The sequence below is a fragment of the Protopterus annectens genome, chromosome 3.part1 (assembly GCF_019279795.1).
Source record: "Protopterus annectens isolate FY-2018-M chromosome 3.part1, PAN1.0, whole genome shotgun sequence".
Taxonomy (NCBI): Eukaryota; Metazoa; Chordata; order Ceratodontiformes; family Protopteridae; genus Protopterus; species Protopterus annectens.
Window position 1 is genome coordinate 1,388,254,142 of NC_056732.1, and position 16,656 is coordinate 1,388,270,797.

The 16,656-nt window shown below is 42.3% G+C and overlaps 1 protein-coding gene across 1 annotated transcript in view; it reads left to right on the forward strand.

The window, feature by feature from the left end:
* The window catches only part of PPP1R16A (protein phosphatase 1 regulatory subunit 16A), a 1,191,114-nt gene that overhangs the window by 487,242 nt on the left and 687,216 nt on the right, over nucleotides 1-16,656 (forward strand). Inside the window, exon 5 of the mRNA XM_044067426.1 lies at nucleotides 10,672-10,796. Within this exon, the coding sequence (XP_043923361.1) occupies nucleotides 10,672-10,796 (125 nt within the window). The remainder of the gene's footprint in view (nucleotides 1-10,671; nucleotides 10,797-16,656) is intronic.

Sequence of the window (16,656 nt, forward strand, 5' to 3'; positions counted from 1 at the left end):
TTTGAGTGTATTCACTGCTGCAGTCCAGGTTACCCTCCCTCCATCCCCTCTTCTTAGCTGGGACTTATCTGTGCCTTTCTACCCTATACAACCTATGTGGTGTATTTGCTTGTAACTGAAGGTATTAGCAATATGTATTGCCTACCTATTTGGGGGCACCTGACATCTGGGGCAAGAAAAACTGAAGAAAATGGCGTCGGCTGCATCTTATATAGACATCAGGGAAGAAGCGACAGCAACCGACACTGGACCAAGACTTTGGAACTCTGGCCCTGCAAAACTGCAGTGGCAAAGCCAGCTCTGGATTTAGAGTAAAGAGGCAAGTGGTAATGCTTGCTGCAGCAGTGAATACACTTGAACATGTACATTTATGGTAGGTACAAAACTGTACTTTTACAAAGTCCGCAGTTATTTTCTTAAGAGGATACTTGCACCAGTGCTTTCTTCATATTGTTTTTCTGTGCTTCATGCACAGGAGGCCATGTTTTCGGAAGACTGACATGGAAGACATAGAAACAGTAAGATGTAAGTACTTCTTACTGTTTCTGTAGGTTACAGTTAGTAATGCCCGCTTCCAGCAAGGGAGGTCCCCCTGACACATCAGCCATAGTGTAATAGTGATAAAAACAGCAACATTTAAGAAATGGAATGTAAAGATGGCATTGGAGTTTGTATTTCAGTCACAGTTAAACCAGAAAATAAAGAAATTGGCAGTAAAAGAGTTCATCAGCAACTTTAATTTTTAGCACTTGTGCTACTCCCCCCACCCTAGTAGATATGTTGCTAAGTGAGTTTTCTTTTTTTTTAGTATTCTTTACCCTTAAAAAAAATATGTAATAGGAAAACTTCCTGCATATGCATGAGGCTGTACTTATTGCTTGTACACTTTCATAAAACCATCATGACTTTGAGTATAAGTTAAGGAGGAATGTAAATCAGGACCATTGGATGGGGAGCTGGAAATTTGTCCCTGGTTTGGTACCGATCTGTAAATTTTATAAATATTTTCCTGTAGGTAATCTATTTTAACATTATTTGCTGATACACCTTTTTATTGTCTCATACTTTTACTGCTGATGTTGAATTAGGATACTGTTAAGTATATTGGAAAGGTAGTAAAACTTAATAGAGTATAAAAAAAAAGCGAATGTATTATCTGTTGGTATGTTCAGATGAAGATTCTATGACAGACTACAAATGTCCTTCTGATTTTAATCTGGTCGACACCTTTCTAGCCTTGTCTTCAAGTTGTATTCATTTAATTTCAGTGCAGTTTAACTGTTGAGCCTTACATTTATTTCCATTCATCTCCCAACTGCCAGTGGGATACTTGTTTGTATTCAACTCAGAAGTCTCTTGTGCTATTTAAGAAGTTCATTCAGATCAGTACAGGGATTTTTTTTTTCTGGTGGTCTGATTTGCTGTCAGACTTTTTATGCCATTTATCACAGTATGTATCTGGCTTTCAAGGATTTTTTTTATTTTATTAGATTGGCCAGAGATTTTTTTGAATTTGTTTAATAAGACTTTCAGTATTTTGTAAGCAACTTACCCTGATTACTAGTTTGGGTGTGGATACTGTTTTCTTATGCTGTGGAGGGTTTCCTGTGTGTTTTCTACTTTTTCATTGATTTTTGGGAAGAAACTTTAACCATGTTTTTGTTTGTAAGACAAAAGTACTGATAATTCAAACATATATATATATATATATATATATATATATATATATATATATATATATATATATATATAATCCTGAAATACTGCTGAAATCCCGAATTTCAGTATTTTGAAATGACATAGTCAAAACCACAACTACAATACAAAATCCCGAAACCCCATAACCGCAGAATTTAAAATCCCAAATGTACTCTACACATACAGCACACACACACACACACACACACACACACACACACAAAACTTCCCCCCAGAATCAAATATATAATACTACACTACAGATAAGAAGGGGGACAAGCCCCCCAGCACCCCCTATGTGGGGGGCTGTGTCCCCCACCCCCCTACTTAAATAGTCTAACTCCGAGATCGCACAAACAGACACACAAAGGAAACTCACACCCACACATTTTACAGTTCCTCATACAACACACATCACAGTCACAACACACAGTAAAGCCCCTAACCAGCACACTTACACGTACATACTTACCTAAACTTCCACCCATCCATTCACACACCACACCAGCAGAAGCGCTAATTCAACATCTCCGTGCTTCGGGATTTTGAATTTCGCGCTTCTGCAGGTTTCGGAATTTTTTGTTTTCGGCTATGTAATTTCAAAATACTGAAATTCGAAATTTCAGTATCTGTATGGGTCTTACTCATACTGTAACCAGACAGCTTCCAAAAACTAAGGGCATCTTCCACATCCTCCAACTGTCAGGAAATCTAGTTCCATAAAAAAACAGCTGGAGTGCAAAAAGCTTCATGGGTTTTTTTACTGCTGAAGGGAGTGGCACTTTGGCGGCCCCTGTGAAACTGTTGGTCAGCTTGTGATCTTCACAAGGTGGCCAGATAAGCCTCCATTGGGGAAAGCCTTCCATTAATTTTTATTTTTATGAGGAAAATGATTGCACTTAGCTGGGAGACTATATATGTATGGACTGTCATAGTATTCCTAAGGGATTTGCTATGTAAATACTTATGTGAACTTTCGGTGAGGAAAAGTTTTATTTTTTACAAACATTTTACTAAGATTGTAAAGTTTTGTGTGTTTGGGACATGGGGGACTGTCAGTGATTTGCTTAGCTTAGAACCACTTGCTCGCTACTGTACAAGCTTCTGACATATTCAGGCATAACTATGGAGCAATCTCTGGTCTTGTCTGTTGCGGCCGTTTCTTGTTCCCCAGACTAGTCATCTTCTTCCCCAGTCTTCTTGATATAGCCTTTTCAGCCTCCAAAGACTGGGAGATGGCCACATTCTCTGTGGCTGTAGGGATGCCCTTGGGGGGAGCAAGGGAAGAGACACTTTCATCTGTCATAGGGGAAAATCCAGGTAAAAGATCTTCACTTGGTCAGTAAGGTCAGGTGGAAGCTGGGACTAGTGTCTCTGATACGAGTCAGTCTGTTGTCAGGGACAGCATACTTAGTGACAAAAACATTCACTCTCTTGTTTCTGTTTCTGAGGACAGGGCAGACTTACTAGAATTTGCCAAGAAACTTATTATTGCTTTGTCCTTGCCCTCTCATTTTTTAAGCTAGAAAAGGAAAATAGTTCCTTCCCTTTCTGTCAGGAAATTTCAGTCAGACATTGCAGGGGAATGGTTGTCCTTCATGAAAGTCTTCTCAGTCAGTGTCCTCTGTTTCTGAGGAAAGTATTTCATCCGATGTCCCTCTTAAAAAGGTTTCTTTTTCTGATGCTTTGTCTAAGATGAATCAGTTTTTTCAGTGGAATCAGAATAAAGTTCCTATGGCACAAAAACGTGTTAATGATTTTTTACAGTTACAGATGTGAAAAGCTACAGCTGTCCCTCCTATCTTGCCTGCCTTAGAGAATGCTTTTCTCACTGTTTCTTCCTTACCCAATGGTCAGCTTCTTACCCGCACACAGAAGATCTGACAAGTTTATACAAGGTACTCCAGACACACAATTGCCAACTTTCTAATCCTGAAGCAGATCCAGCAATTATTTCTGTATTCAAATTTGCTCCTACTAAACAGGTTACTACTGTTAGCATTCCCCCTGACAGTTGGGGAAGAAAATGTGCTCTTTTAGTACTTTAAGAATTTTAAACTGTGCATCTCATATCTTAAAGTTTTTATTGTTATATTTTGAGAAAATGCTAACCTTACTTCTAAAGGGCTAAAGAATTCATTAAAAGCTTCTGTGACTAATTATGTTTTAAAGTCTGCCTATGATACCACTGATTCTTACTCCAGGACGCAGCTTCTGGCTCAGTTTTGAGGAGATTTGCTTGACATTTCTCTCAAAATCTTCCTGATGATGATAACTCTTAGATTTTAAATTCTCCTTTGGATAAAAAGGTGCTGTTTGGCCCTTCTGCAGCTAAGGTGATCACACAAATCTAATGATCTTTGGGGGTTGGTATAATAGTTAAGGTGTTTACCTCATGGGCATGGGGTACAGGGCCTAGGTTCGTAGGTCTTTGCTATTTACTAGGCTAACAACAAGGCCATTTTTTAAACCTAGCCATGCATCCCATATCTCTGGTACCTTTGATAAGTGTAAGCAGGGGCTTGGGAGATAAAACATTTACAAACAAGGGCCTGGAAATTAACCATTTACAGGCTGCCTGTGTCCTTTAGAGACAGAGGTGCCAGGTCTTTTGTGGTTGTAGTGGGCACTCCTTTCCTTTTTCTACTCTTTCTCATTCCCCATCCCTTCTCCTCCAACAGATGTCCTTCGTGTTTCACTGTTGCAGTCATTACATTTGGGTAATCTGCTGGCAGGTTGCCCTCAGTCGGCCTGATTAACAAAGTCTTGGGTCTTACGTCGGTTGCTGTCCCTTTTTCCATGATGTCAGGTCTTCAGGGGTATAAAACATGCAGCCGACGCCATTACATCAGTCTTTCTTGCTGCGCGGTGCCCGAAGCAGAAACAGTTCGCAAGTGCCAGTCGGCTGACTCCCGAATTTTTCGTTTTCGAGTTTCAGAACCAAAGTCTTCAATTAAAAAGCTAAGTACCCCGTTGGGGAAATTTTTTCTTGCTCCTTACCGATGTCAGTAAAAGTTAATAATTGTATTGCTTGGAAGCAAATACCTCTTAAGGACTTTCATTTGTACTGTATTCCTTGCCTAGGCCCTGACCACGATGTACCTTGCTGTCGGTTCTGGGCTTTATTTAATCAACGCACAATCCATCATCGGTACATTTTTGTTTCCAAATATTTTGGCTCACGGTTTAATTATTTAGAAATGTCGTCGGTTAGCAATCCGACTACTGGAATACCTAAAAAACGCAAATAAAAAGACAGAGACAGGCTGTTGAGGTCCAAAACTGTCGACAACACTTCTCCTAAGCCAGTCACCAGTTCGCCGGTACTCAGTGAGGCGCTTTCGCAGCCCCTGATACCCGCTACTTCTAATTCGCAGGCCTCTACTGTTACCCATTCGGAGTCCGGTATGCCGCAAGATGCTTCAAATTTTGAAACCCGTGGACGTCTCTACCTTGGGTCCAGAGCTGCTGTGCAAGTACCGGCTTCTGAGGGTGTATTCAGGCCTACAGATTTGTATATTAAACCGTTGCCATCTTCAATATTAAGGCCAAAAACTCGAACTATGTCTAAAAAAACTACGCCTAGGCCACATGTGCAGGTCCCTATGCCTAAAAAACAAATGATCAAAATGGCTGAAGATTTAATTACTCTAATCAGGGGTAGTCAACCCCCCTTCAAAGAGGCCTAGGCAAGAAATTGACTATGAATCTTCTGAACAGGATTCTATTTCTTCTGACTCTTCTAATGAACAGGATTTGTCTATACCTACTTATGAGGACTCAGGTGCAGAGGATTCCATTCCTTCTGCTTCTCCCCCTGAGGATTTTTCTTTTGGGGAAACTTTACATATACCTTAAGGGAACATTTCCGCTGGGAAAAGCAGGATGTTTCTGAATCTAAAAAGAGGCTTAGGGATTTTCTTCTTCTTCCTCAACATAGGCCTTTGGCTATTCCTCCTGTTCTAGACCGTGTTGATGTGTTTTCAGAATCTAGTATGGCTTCTGATTCTCTGCCTCCAGCTCCTTGTAAGCCAGACAGATATTACAGGGTTCCTGACTCCCACAAATTAATTTTCAAAAATCCTGTGGCGGATCCTGAAACCGTTTCTCAGTGCCCCAAGGGCATTAAGGCTTCTACTGCTAAAAATCCTACCCCATCTGATAGAGATTCCAGGGCACTGGATAGATGGGTTAAGAAGGTCTACACTTATGCAACCTTAGCAATCAGGGCTTTAAACTGTTAATTCCATATGCCAAAATATCAGCAGCATATCATGGGACTGCTTAAACAGAAAATGATATTGATTTCTGACTGTGGAAAATAAAGATTTACAGGATTTATTGCATTCAGCTGAACAAGCTGGAAAACATACCTTGCAGTGTGGTTTTGATTCTTTGGAGGCCTCTTGCAGGGCTGCTGTAACTGGGTCTGTGCTAAGAAGGCATGCTTGGCTCAAAGAGCAATCTCTGCCTGATCATGTTAAACAAAACTGTTGGATGTTCCTTTACAGCAGGACCGTCTCTTTGGTAATAAGGCTGAAGAAGTTCTAAAAAAGATGGAAGATAAAGCTAAATCTATGCAAACTGTGAAAGATTTCTTGCAAGTGCAACCTCCAAGATTTAGTAGGCAGTGGCCTACTAAGAACTGGTCCTATCCAGTCCCTTCAAAAGCCGCTCAAGTCAAACTCAGACATTCCAAAGGCACCAGGTTTCAGTCCCAAGGGACTTTCCAAACTAAGCAATGGGGTGCCTCTTCCAAATTTGGAAACAACAAGACACCTCCCTATGGTAAGCAGTCTCAATGACTTTCCACTAGACTTACCAAGCTCTTATCTTTTAGCCGCCCCCTTGGGGGGAAAACTGGCTCTTCATGCAAAAAACTGGCAACTTATAATCCAGGACAAATGGGTTTTAAATATAGTATCCCAGGGATACGGATTTCATTTTCACACGTTACCAACTCCAAACGGATGGCCAGAACTGCCAGCAAATCAGTGCGCAGAGGCCCAGAAACAGGTACTTTCCTTCATGAACATGGGGGCTATTCAGCTAGTACCAGAAGAGGAAAAGGGACAAGGTTTCTATTCCAGACTTTTCCTGGTACCCAGAAAAGGCAAATTCTGGACTTATCTACTCTAAACTCCTTTCTGGACTTTCCAAAATTCAAGATGCTGACTCTTCACCAGTTACTTCCTATACTAAGCAAAGATGCCTGGTTGGCAACTCTAGATTTAAAAGAGGCTTACCTGCATATCCCAATCAGGGAATCTTACAGAAGATACCTCCGATTCAAAGCAGGCTGCCTGCATTGCCAGTTCTCTGCAATGCCCTTTGGTATATCTACTGCACCCAGGGTCTTTACAAAGTGCCTGGCTCCAGTAATTGCATTTTGCAGACAAAGAAATATTCAAATATATCCATACCTGGACGATTGTCTAATTCAGGCAGAAAACAAGCACATTCTTCTAAAACATCTGACGTTTGTAAAAAGGATTCTAACTTGTCTAGGGTACACTATAAACAAAAAGCAATCTCAAACAGTACCCTCTCAAAAAATTACATTCCTGGGTGCAAGCTTGAATACAACTGCCCAGATGGCTTTCCTTACGCCAGAAAAGCAAATTCATTTGGTGACTTACTTCAAACAGATGGCCATAAAAACCCAGCTTTCTGCAAGGCAAATAATGCAAGCCTTGGGGTTCATGGCCTCCTGCATTCTTCTAATTCCATGTGCAAGACTGCATATGAGGAAACTTCAGTGGTATTTAAAAAGTCTATGGAGTCAACATCGTCACAGCCTGGAAACAATGATTAATATCATACCTTGCCTGCGGCTAGAGTTCCTTTGGTGGGCAGAGGTCTGCCACCAGAACATGGGACTGCCATTCACACCACCCCCTGCCGGCCAAATCCTAACTACAGATGCTTCAGACTATGCATGGGGGGCTCATCTAGCAGTGAAGTGCATTCAGAGCAAATGGAGCCCAAATCAAATGCACCTTCATATAAATCAAAAAAGAAATGCTAGCTGTACAGAATGCACTGACAGCCTTCATCCAGGACAATTACTGATACAGACGGACAACATCATGGTTATGTGGTACATAAACAAGCAACGGGGTACACACTTTTTCCCCTCTGCAGATTAGCCATGACATTGTGGAACACGGCCTTGAGCTATCAAGTACAACTATAAGCTCAATTCCTGCCAGGAAAGCTGAATACTCTGGCAGACGAACTAAGAAATCTCATGGGCCCACACGAATGAAAACTGGAGCCACGGATTTTCACCATGTTGACACGCAAATGGGGGAGTCCAGACCTAGATCTTTTTTGCCTCACTCATCACAAAAAAGCCTGGAAAGTGGATGCTCTGTCCTTCAGCTGGAAAAAGCTATCAGTCTATGCTTTTCCCCCTCTGCCTCTGCTCTCCAAAGTTCTACTAAAAGTCAAACAGGACAAACCAAAAATGATTTTGATTGCTCCAGACTGGCCTCGCCAACACTGGTATCCACTCCTGCGCAGTATGTCACACATTTCTCCGTGGCACCTGCCTCAGACACCTTCCTTACTGTCTCAGCAGAACAACCAAATTCTGCACCCTCAGCTCCAAACTTTGAATCTGCAGCATGGTTAATCACCTAAATTCACCCTTAGCATCCCTCAGCAAACCTGTGATCGATGTCATTTTGGAAGCGAGAAGACCTAGCACTAGAAAATCTTATGCTGACAAATGGAAAATATTCTGTGCCTGGAATCAGTCTCAGGAGATAAGCACAGCAGTGCCCAACATTCCTCAGATTTTGCAATACTTAACTGAGATGCTTCACAAGGGCCTGTCTTTTTCTTCCATAAAAATCCATGCCTCAGCCATTTCAGCTCATTACAACACAGAACCTGCCCTCTTCTGTCATGCTCTGCTAAAGCAGTATCTCAGAGGGGCCAAAAACTTAAGATCACCCAGGAGAACTCCAACCCTTGCCTGGGATCTTAACTTTGTATTTGAGAAACTCCCTCTCCCTCCCTTCGAGCCAGCTGCTACTGCAGACTTAGTTTCTTTCCTGGAAAACAGCCTTTCTTTTAGCAGTCACTTTGGCTAGAAGGATTTCTGAATTACAGGCTTTTATGGCAGTGGAGCCTTTCATCATTTTTCATGCAGACAGGGTATCTCTCAGGACCAACCCATCCTTCATGTCCAAGGTGGTATCCAGTGTGGCTCTTAATCAGACCATTCATTTGCCAACTTTCTTTCCCAATCCACAGAACAAGGAGGAGCAGATTCTGCATTCATTGGATGTACACAGACAACTCAGATTTTACTTGAACAGAACTAAATCTCAAAGAAAATCTGAATAACTGCTGGTAGCATTTGCTGCAGGGGCAGAGGGAAAGGCTATTTCAAAGCAAACCATTTCCAACTGGATAAGCCATTGTATTCATTTTTGCTATAAGCACCATGGAAAAACTATCCCTCAGGGGATCAGATCCCATTCTACCAGGGCTGCATCTTCCTCTGCAGCCTTTCTCAGAGAACATAGTACAGTTGTGTGCACTTACCATAAATGTAGATATTCGAGTGTATTCACTGTTGCAGGCTTGGTTACCCTCCCTCCAGCACCCTGTTTTTCTCTTATTATGCCTGTACTTTCTTTTACTACACTTATAAGCCTTTTTTGGTGTATTTGCTTTTGTTTGGAGGTATACTTTGGGTATTTTGTATTACCTATATGTATATGTATATATATATATATATATATATATATATATATATGTATATATTTTGGCTCCCCATTTTGGGGGGGGGGGGTACCTGACATCTGGGGCAAGAAAAACTCATGTAATGGCGTCGGCTGCATGTTTTACACCCGTGACGTCATGGAAGAAGGGACAGCAACCGACGCAGGACCCAAGACTTTGTTAATCAGGCCGACTGAGGGCAACCTGCCAGCAGATTACCCAAATGTAATGACTGCAACAGTGAATACACTCGAACATCTACATTTATGTTAAGTGTACACAACTGTATTTTCTTTAAGGTCTGTACCTTCTTATGTATACTGTGGACTTTTGGGTGCTGTAAGATAGCACTGGCCAAGGGCCCGTACACCCACACATCCTGATGTTAGGTGCAAGCAGGGTTGCCAGATTTCCGACTGGCCAGGTAGGGACAAAGTGAGGACCAAAAAAAAAAAGTCTTAAGGTCTTTAAATACAGAGCTACTTCTGTTTATTACGAAACATCAAGCAGTTCCGCATTAGACACAAGCAGCTCGGTGTTTAGTGATTTTTGATTGGCCCATATGCCGGTATACAGGCAAAAAAAAAGCGGAGGGCTGTTTCACCGGGATTTAAACCGGCAGTGCGGGACTCTGGATTGGGCTGCTGATCCCAGGACAGTCCCGCTCAAATAGGGACGTCTGGCAACCCTGTGTGCAAGGCATCTTTCAGGCGAGGAAGAGGGATTCAAATCTCTGGTATTTGGACTAGCCAAGGCCTACCACTGCCAAGAATGACCCACATTGCTGTTATTGGAACTTTAAAGACAATAGAACATCTACATTTATGGTAACTAGACACAGCTGTACTTTGGCATCCTCTCTCTATGTTTGCATGTGTTTCTCTGAGTTTTTTCACTTACCTTACTTTTCCCAAAAAACATGTTGACTCATTTGCTCTAAGCTGTGCATATATGCATTGCATTTTTACTTGGCCTTGTGGTATTGTGGTTCATAAGGGGTCTGAGGTTGGCAAGCTTAAAGTTAACAAATAAATTAAATATGAAACTGCATAGTTCTTTTGTGCATCTTCAAGGAAATTCGCTTCATTGTTCAACTGATTTTTAGGAGTGAGCACACTCCTTTTTGGAGTGTACTACCCAGAAACACTCACTCATTTCAGTATGCTTGTCCTGAAATAGTGAGAACTGTTATCTTTTGATTCTTTTGTACTAAATTATGAGTTTATTTCTGTGAAGGTATCACACAGGAGAAGATCGAACTGGCCAGAGGTGCTACAGAGCAGAGGATGATTGCAGATATCAAAAGGCTGATTGAGTCAGGCTCTGATGTTAATGCACAGGACGACCAAGGAACCACCCTGGTAAAAATCTCTTCCTTTTTTTTAATGAGTTAGCTGAGTCCATTTATACAGTCACATATTTTGTCATGCCACCACCTGGAACATGTAGATATTTTGTACTGCTGGGTATATTGTAGTAACTACTGCTTGTGTCTCAATTTAAAAGTAGTCATTCAGGTTCCATATTCCTGACAGTAATGTTGGTACTCCTTATATACTTTGAAGGTAACTCAAGTACAAGTGTAGGACTTGCAGTACTCTGATACCAGTTACTCGTTTTGTTTTTCTGCAGCAGTCATAGTCCTTGAGTGACTCTAGCACTGGTGTCTGTACATCTGCATATGCTGCTCATGGCACTCACTTTTATGTTCTATGTAACTGAACTTACTATAGAATTTCTGTAGTATTTCTTTCCTTTCTGTCAACTGCATTACCATAGAGGGATAAAGTCCTGGCTACAAACCGGGTGACCTGATTTCAATTGGTAGTCCAGGCACCTGCTAGGCTGGAATGGGGAGGGAGGGATGAGAGAAGTGGCTTTGCCTGCTCACCTCTCGTGTGTGTGTGTGTGTGTGTGTGTGTGTGTGTGTGTGTGTGTGTGTGTGTGTGTGTGTGTGTGTGTGTGTGTGTGTGTGTGTTGGGGGGGGGGATGTGGGGCATGTGCCTGGGGTGCATGATCCTGTGATAGAGTTCACAGTGGAGACTGGAGACCGCATGGGAGTGCTGGCTCCTTGAAGGCAGGGCAGTCTTGTGAGCTTATGTCACATACAGCATGAAGGGGAGTGACGCACCTTGCTGATGCTTGTTGAATGTTGAACCCTGGAGCATGTTACTTAGCTTAGCTGTGATTTACGAACCAAAGTAAAAAAAAAAAAAAATCTGATGGATGCCTAAATAGCAACTCCTTTTAGTCACCTCTTGCCCCCAGTGACAGGGGAACAACTAGATGTTAGCCATTGGGTGGGAATTGGTGGTCAGAATGCAGCTGGGCAGAAAAAGCGACAAAAATGTGTATTTTTATTTCACACTTTAATTCATCACATATGCATTTATTCTCTGGAAGTTTGTTCCATTAACTCAGTTGTTCAGTTTTTCTAGCAATAACAGAATTTGCTGCTTAATCTTGGAGGCCATTAAGGGTATCATCTCTTCAGTGTAAAGCAGGCTATTAGTTAATCACTAAAGTAATCTAATAAGTACAGGTGTCATCTATTTAGTATAAAAATAGACATTGATGAATAAATACATACATAGATATACACGTACATATTATTAAATATGCTGAAAGAACCGAGAAACTGGTACAACGAAGAATTTAAGCTATTAAAACAAAAAACTTCATAGGCTGCTAGACAATAAAAAAGCGACAACACACGGGCTGATAGTTTTAAGCGCTTTCATTCCATCAACATCCTGAAATTTCATCAGAAAACTAAAAGATACATACAGTGCAGAGTTAAATAATAAGAAAAGGTAATAAAAGATACACAATTCCAAACTATCCAGTCCCATAACAGGTTAACCTAATACAAAGCCAATAATGTAATGCACAAAGACTTATGTTAAGTAGGTAGCATTTTTAATTTGGGCTTCAAGCTCTCTTTTTGAGACCTTTATTATTTTCTGTGGAATGTAACTTGTTTAGCCTTTCTGGTCCTTGGTTCAGTACAATTTTATGTATTTCTTTACTTGGGATTTAACTTAAAATATTTCAGAGTAATGTCTTTCGTGTGGCAGTTTACAGAAGTTGTAGATATTTGAACGTAGCAAAGGGTTATTACTTTTTGCTGTTGTTTCTGTCAGAGATGTTCATCGTGTTTCACTGTTGCAGTCATGACTGTAGGGTTCTCCCCTGCCGGCAGGCAGCCCTCGGTCGGCCAGAATCCCAAAGTCTGGATCCGACGTTGGCTGTTCAACCATGCTCCCTGACGTCAGAGCGCCAGGAGTATAAAGCTGACAGCCGACGCCATCTTCTCCAGTCTTTCTTGCCGTGCGGTGATAGCAGTTCACAAGTGCCGGTCGGCTGACTCCTGACTATTTTTTCTGATATACTTCAGTCTGAAGATTTTCTTCTCCACTCAAAGCTAAGTACCCCGTTGGGGAAACTTTTTCTTGCTCCACTCCGATGTCAGAAAAAGTTAATAATTGTATTTCATGTGGGAAGCAAATACCTCATAAGGATTTTCATTCTTACTGTATTCCTTGCTTAGGCCCTGACCACGACGTAGCTAATTGTCGGTTTTGTGCTAGATTCAATCAACGTACAATTAAGCAAAGGTACGATTTTGCTTTTCATTACTACGGTAGGCGCTTTAACTACAAAATGTCGTCGGATATGGTTCCGGCTACCGGAGTTCACAAACGTCGCAAGGACAAAGACAGGCCTCCGGGGTCCAAATCTGATGGTAGCGCACAAGCGGAGCCAGCTTCAGGTTCGGCCGTCATCAGTGAGGAGCTTTTGCAGCCCCTGTCGTCGGCCATTTCAGAACCAACGGCTGAAACGGACTCTCATGAGGAGCCAACCAGGCCTTTAAATATTTCTGTTGCAGGACATTCGGACAGTGCTTCTTCAGATGGGTCCGGAGCCGCTATGCAGGTACCGGCTTCCGAAGGGGTTTTCAGGCCTACTCAGCTTCTAATAAAGGCAAAGCCAAAGACAAAGGCAAAGACTCCTAAATCAAAGACTACAACACAGGCCTCCTCTGAACCGGCTCCCAAGTCACAGAAACAGTTACTCAAGATGGCGGAGGATTTACTTACTATGATTAGGGGTTCACATCCCCCCCCAGATAAAAGGCCAAGGTAGGATGTTTATTATGATTCCTCTGATCAAGCTTCTGTTTCTTCAGTTTCTTCTTCTGATCAGGAATATTCTTTCCCTCCTTATGAGGATTCTGATGCTGAAGAATCCATTCCTTCAGCTTCTCCCCCTGAGGATTTCTCTTTTGGGGAAACTTTGCATGAAATGAGGGAACATTTCCATTGTGAAGGACAGGAGTACTCGGAATCTAAGAAAAGACTGAGGGATTTTCTTCTTCCCCAACATAGACCCCTGGCTATTCCTCCTGTTTTGGATATTGTGGATGATGCCTTTTCGGAGGCTAACTTAACCCCTGACTCTTTTTCTCCTGCTCCTGTTAAGCCTGATAGATATTACAGGGTTCCTGATTCCCATCAGTTTTTATACAATAACCCTTCTGCTGACCCTGAAACCATTTCTCAGGGTCCTAAGGGAGTTAAAGCTGCTTCTGCCAAAAATCCCATTCCTACTGAAAAGGATTCTCGATCCTTAGAGAGATGGGGCAAAAAGGTGTACACTTCTGCTACTTTGTCCATTAGGGCCTTAAACTGTCAGTTTCCTATGTTTAAATACCAGCAGTTTCTCTTGTCTGTTTTAAAACAAAAGCTTACTTCCATTTCTGCCTGTGCAGATGATAAGGAATTACATGACTTATTGCATGCCACTGAACAAGTTGGGAAGCATGGTTTACACTGTGGATTTAATGCCTTGGAGGCTTCTTGTAGGGCTGTGGCCTCTGGCACAGTTATTAGAAGGCATGCATGGCTAAAGGAACAGAATTTGCCTGAACAAGTAAAGGCTAAATTATTGGATGCTCCTGTTCAGCATAATGTTTTGTTTGGATCAAAAGCTGAAGAGGTGATTAAAAAGATGGAGGATAAGGCGAAGTCCATGCAAACAGTTAAAGATTTCTTACAAGTACAGCCATCTAGATTTAGCAGGAATTGGCCTTCAAAAAATTGGTCCTTTCCCTCATCAGACAGGCCTCAGAGGGGTAGATATAGACGCTCCAGAGGAAGGCCTCAAACACAAGCTTCTTATAGACCAAGACAGTGGACTGCTTCCACCCCTAGGGGAGGAGAGGACAGGTCACAAACTCAAAGGAAACAAACTCAATGACTCCCTCTGTTGGGCTACAGGAATTTCTTGCCTGGAAGCCCCTCTCGGAGGAAAACTCTCCCTTTTTTATCAAAATTGGACTCAAATAACCCAAGACAAGTGGGTTTTGGATGTGATTTTAAGAGGTTACAAATTCCATTTTCATACCTTGCCAAGGCCAAGCGGATGGCCAGACCTTCCAAAACATCAATGGACAGAGGCTTTAAACCAGGTGGAAGCTCTTTTGGCTGTGAATGCCATAGAACTGGTTCCACTTTCAGAGATGGGAAAAGGTTTTTACTCAAGATTGTTTCTAGTCCCAAGGAAGCAAAACTCATGGAGACCCATTCTGGATCTGTCGGTCTTGAACACCTTTCTAGAGATTCCAAAATTCAAGATGCTTACTCTACAGCAGCTACTTCCAGTGCTGTCCAAAGATGCATGGATGGTAACTTTGGATTTAAAGGAGGCATATTTACACATTCCCATCAGGCAGGATCGCAGAAAATACCTCAGGTTCAAGGCCGGATCGAGGCACTTTCAATTCTCTGCGCTGCCCTTTGGATTGTCTACTGCGCCCAGGGTCTTCATCAAATGCCTGGCTCCAGTAGTAGGTTACTGCAGACTCAAGGGAATACAAATTTACCCTTATCTGGACGATTGTCTAATTCAGGCAGACAGCAAGGATGTCTTACTCCAGCATCTAGAATTTGTACAGAACCTTCTCAAGTTCCTGGGATTCTCTGTAAACATAAAAAAGTCAAATTTAACCCCATCACAACAGATAACTTTTCTGGGTGCACTTTTAAACACCACAACCCAGATGGCATTTCTGACATCCGAAAAACAATTACAGCTGGCTTCAACTTTCAGAACCTTGGCAACTTTAACTCGGCTATCTGCAAGGAAATTCCTGCAGGCTTTGGGTTACATGGCCTCCTGCATCCTTCTCGTACCATATGCAAGACTACACATGAGGAAAATACAGTGGTACCTAAAAAGTGTATGGTCTCAGCATTGCCACAGTTTGGACATACTGATCTCCGTCCTTCCTTGCCTTCAAAAGGAATTTCTTTGGTGGTCCAGGGCATGTGCTCTAAACAAAGGGAAACCCTTCTGTCTGCCTTCTGCCACTCAGATTCTAACCACGGACGCCTCGGATTATGCTTGGGGAGCCCATTTTCAGGGCAATTGTCTGCAGGGCCTTTGGACAAAGGATCAGAAGCACCTGCATATCAACTTAAAGGAAATGTTAGCCGTTCAAAAAGCTCTATTGGCCTTCAGGAATCTCTTACAACCAGGACAACTACTAATACGGACGGGCAACACTACAGTTATGTGGTACATAAACAAGCAAAGGGGATCTCATTCCTACCCCCTTTGCAGACTAGCCATGGATCTATGGAACACAGCTCTAGCTTGCAATCTGGATCTTCAAGCTCAGTTTCTACCAGGGAAACAAAACTTCCTGGCAGACAGTCTGAGCAGAAACCTTTCGGACCCACACGAGTGGATGCTGGACACCAAAATATTCAGGATGATAACAGAAGTCTGGGGATGTCCTCACATAGACCTCTTTGCATCCCATCTCAATCATCAACTACAGAATTTTTGCACCAGGACTTTCCACAGAAAAGCTTGGAAAGTGGATGCCCTGTCATTCAGTTGGAACCTCTCCGGATATGCCTTTCCCACCTCTTCCTCTTCTTCCACGGGTTTTATTGAAGATAAAACAGGACAAGCCCAAGATGATAATCTTGCTGGCTCCAAATTGGCCTCGGCAGTTTTGGTATCCAACTCTAAAAAAAACTATGTCGGGAGCCCCCTTGGGTTTTACCTCAGTCTCCGAACCTTCTGTCCCAACATCAGGGTCAGGTTCTTCACTCTGATCTCAGAACTCTCAGCCTGGCGGCCTGGTTAATCCAGGGCCTTTGATTTCTTCTATTCTACCCAAGCAGGTTATGGATGTCATTTTAGAAGCCA